The sequence below is a fragment of the Bison bison genome, unplaced genomic scaffold (genome assembly GCF_000754665.1).
Source record: "Bison bison bison isolate TAMUID 2011002044 unplaced genomic scaffold, Bison_UMD1.0 scf7180017864299, whole genome shotgun sequence".
Classification (NCBI taxonomy): domain Eukaryota; kingdom Metazoa; phylum Chordata; class Mammalia; order Artiodactyla; family Bovidae; genus Bison; species Bison bison.
The window spans coordinates 2,294,348-2,298,433 of NW_011494871.1; the positions used below are offsets into that span (position 1 = coordinate 2,294,348).

The 4,086-nt window shown below is 51.3% G+C and overlaps 1 protein-coding gene across 2 annotated transcripts in view; it reads right to left on the bottom strand.

The window, feature by feature from the left end:
* Positions 1 to 2,438: 2,438 nt before the first annotated feature.
* C1QTNF9 (C1q and tumor necrosis factor related protein 9) overlaps positions 2,439 to 4,086 on the bottom strand; it is an 8,204-nt gene continuing 6,556 nt past the window's right edge. For both annotated transcript variants that reach the window (XM_010851202.1, XM_010851201.1), the window contains one exon: positions 2,439 to 3,400. In XM_010851202.1, coding sequence (XP_010849504.1) covers positions 2,628 to 3,400 — 773 coding nt within the window. In that variant the 3' untranslated portion in view covers positions 2,439 to 2,627. The remainder of the gene's footprint in view (positions 3,401 to 4,086) is intronic.

The following is a 4,086-nucleotide window of genomic DNA, read 5'->3' on the forward strand; positions in this document are numbered from 1 at the left end:
GATGGCTGGATGGCATCACTGATTCGATGGACGTGAATCTGAGTGAACTCCTGGAGTTGGTGATGGACAGGGAGGCCTGGCGTGCTGTGGTTCATGGGGTCGCAAAGAGTCGGACACGACTGAGCGACTGAACTGAACTCAAAGTCCTTACTCCATGGTGATTAATACTGCGCTGTCTGTGACTGGTTGGTCCTTGGGGTGGCCACATTGCAGGTCTGCATGGCAGGACCTTACACACATGTCAAATGTGTCATGTAAAAAAATTTATCTATATTTTGACAAAAGTACTTATTTTATCATAATTTTTAAAAGGAGTTTCAAGTCTGAGAACCTTTTTTGAGTCCAGAATGGTTTTTATACAAAGGTAACAAACCATTTTAAATGCAAACACTGAAGCCTGCAAACACCCTCAGAGAATGATGACTTGTGCTGCATTTACAAAGTGTGTTGTGTCTCAGAGAACCTGGCGTAGTTAGACTTGTAAAAACTACAGAGATCCACAGCTGAAGCCCCAATACTTTGGCCACCTGATTCGAAGAGCTGACTTATTGGAAAAGACCCTGATGCTGGGAAAGACTGAGGGCAGGATTAGAAGGGGACAACAGGATGACATGGTTGGACGGCATCATCCACTCAATGGACATGAATCTGAGCAAACTCTGGGAGATAATGAAGGACCAGGAAGCCTGGCACGATGCAGTCCATGGGGTTATAACAACAAAATGGAAATGATTTCTGTATACTTCCAAAGTTTTCCAAAACCACCAAGTAATTTTTCAATAATTCATCTATAGCAGTGCTGCCTGCTTGTAATGATAATTCAGAAAATTCCCATTTTCCCAAGGAATGAAGACACTGTCACAACCATACTGGCTTGGTTGGCGTGTGGCAGGAGTGGCTGTAAGTTCCTCAGAGAACTAACGACGCCCCAGGCTGGGGTTTGGAAGGTGCTGTTGCTCAAATATGCACCAGGCCTACGCCCTCTTGCTTGTTGTGTGTGCTAAGTTGTTTCAGTCTTGTCTGACTCTTTGCGACCCCATGGACTGTAGCCCTCTAGGCTCCTCCATCCATGGGATTCTCCAGGCAAGAATACTTGAGTGGGTTCCCATGACCCCCTCCAGGGGATCCTCCCGACCCAGGGATCAAACCCGCCTCTCTTATGTCTCTTGCATTGGCAGGTGGTAATGCCACCTGGGAAGCCCATCTCTTGCTTATTAGTTGCTCTCATCTAATAGAGAGCAATAAATGCTTGGATTTAATGTAGGTATATTTAAACCTTTTAGAAAAGTACTGGGACCGTGCACAATTATTCAGTTCAACCACTATTGCACGATCAGAGACAGGATCACAAAAGGGCTGAAAACTCACCCAAGTCTAACTCCTCTGTTGTGGCTGAAACAATGCCTCGATTCTTGGTCTTGGGTTGTTTTCACTATAATCCTGCCGCCCTTGGACCAGAGACCACTTGAGATTCTTTCAGACAACAGCAGTAGTAACACAACCTGCCTCAAATTGGTTTAAGCAAATAGAGTTTGTTGACTCACACACTGAGACCATCCAGGGGTACTTCTGCTCTCAGGACAGCTGGGCTTATGGGCCTAAACCTTGTCGTCAGGACAGGGTTACCTCCAGCTCTGGCTTTGTTGTCAGGCTCTAAGGATTAGAAGACAGCTGCCACCTAAAGCTCAGGCTTCAGCTGGAAGAGACCTTTTCTGTTTTTCCACAAGTCTTTCAGCATGGCAGATTGTGTCTCGTTGGCTCTAGCTGGGTTGAGTGCCATCTTGGAAGTAGTCACCATGGACCGAGGAAGACAATGTTCTGAGCTGCCAGGCCCGTACCTCGTGTGCACCCCAGACCCCAGCGTCTACACTGCTGGAAAGAGCGGGCCTGAGCATAGATATCAGGATACGTTTACCAGCAGGAAGGGACGTGGACAGTACCTGTCTGAACAGGAAATGTCCATTATGGCCTGGAGGGCTGGTTTCCCTTTTACCCATCATGCACTAACTAGAACATAAACCACCCTCCACTTCCAACTCTCTGCCTGATCTCCCTGTTCAGCAACTTTTCCTTCTGCTTCCTTCTTTCAAAGCTTTTAGAAGGTAAACAGTAAAGAAACTAACGGAATTTGCCCTGCTGGGTTTGGCTTGGCTGGGTGCCGGGACCCTTCTGGCTTTCCTGTTTCTCCCTCGTGGATGGGACCCGCTGTCCCGGGCCCTGCCCACTGCTGTATAAGATAATTTCTTATCTGCTTCCTCAAGTTCACAGGTGAGAAGAATTTTGCCCCAGGGTGATTCACACCTGAATCTTGAAGGAGTCTTGTGGCTCCTTCAAGCACTAAAATGATATCAAAATGCTTCCCACAAGGAACACACAGGCAGAGGATTCTCTGGACTGTGGGAATGAGGAAAAATATTAAATAAACTGTAATAAACATGGCAGGTATTTTTAGATTTACTCTTGGAGGGATGCCGAGTTTTGTAGTATCAGTTTTAGGGAGAACCTTCCTCTTTTTACCTTCTAATGGTTATGACAGTGATGACATAGTTAATAGTGTAAAATCATCAGATAACGTCTTCACGAAGCTAACCCCGGTGGATGGGGGAAGATTGCCCTTCCCACACCCGTCAGGAGCTGCTGAACAGCAGGAAGCCCGTGAATGTCGTGTCGTCGTCCTTGTCAGCGAACAAGCCGTTGAACCTCTCCCCTCCGGTCACCTGCAGCCACACCTCATCCCCAAGCTTCAGGGGCAGGACGATGCCGCCTGAGGCCTGGTCCTCGGAGCCTGTGTAACCGTCCTTGGTGTGCAGGACTTTGGCCCCGTTTTTGACCAGAGACACCTGGATGTTCCTGGAGAAGACGGTGATGTGGTAGGTGAAGTAATAGACGCCAGCCACGTGGCAGATGAACTTGCCCGTGGCCACGTCGTAGTGGCCAAACTCATTGTACAGGATCCTGTCGAACTTGATGGGAGTGTCTGATGGAGGGAACTTGCTCAGCACCGTGAGCCCCACCGTGAAGGCGCTTTTGGGCAAGGTGGGCATCTCACCGATTTTCCCCTTTTCTCCTCGTTCCCCTTTCCAGCCTCTTGGGCCGCGGACTCCAGGCTCGCCCTGGGGCCCCAGGGGGCCAGCGTCTCCCTTGGGACCCGGCTTTCCAATGGGGCCCGTGGGCCCGAGCAGTCCAGTAGGGCCTGAAGGTCCGGTGCTGCCCTCGGGCCCTTCTGGACCCACGGGCCCCACGTCGCCCTTCTCCCCCTTCTGCCCCTGGGGGCCCGTCTCTCCCGTGAGGCCTTTCTCCCCCGGGGGGCCCACGAGTCCCTTTGGCCCGTGCTTCCCTGGGGGTCCTCTCGAGCCCTGGTCACCTTTGATGCCCTTCGCTTCCACATGTCCATCTGCCCCTGAGAAGGAAGAGAAAGAACAGAGGAAGAGATGATTCGTGCAGCTCTGTCTTGTGAAGACATTATTGAGAACACGAATGAAGTAAAGCAGCACCCAGACTTAGTATGAGGTCAGGATGTGAAAGTTAACTTACTCCTCAGTTGTGCAGATACACACACACACGCACACACATGCACGCGCATGTTCAAGTGCGCCCAGAACACTAACGTAGGTAATACCGACTAAATCAGCGTTGGGGCTCATGTTAAAATGGCAGTTCTTCTTTGGGGGTCTTCCCTGGCGGTCCAGTGGTTAAGACTCCCTGCTTCCACTGCAGGGGGCGAGGGTTCAATCCCTGGTCCCCTTGGTCGGAAGAACCAAGATCCCACATGCCACAGGGCATGGCCAGCCCCAAAAAGAAATGACAGCTTTCTGCCCATCCCCCAGGGAGCTCCTTTGGAAGCTGGAAGAACGCAGACGGTAGGTTCACCAGGCCGCCAGCAGAGGTCACTCGCAGCACTGATGACCTGATGACCTGACACCCGAGAAGCTCCTCACTCGCGCTCTGCTCTGACAGGTGCATCGCGCTGTCCTGGTTCTCCCTGTCTCCGCCCCGCAGCCTGGCCGCCCCCTCTTCCCCGCGCCCGAGCCCGACTGGGCAGCAGCGGTGCGAGCATGGCTCTGGAGTCAGACGCCAGGATCCAGC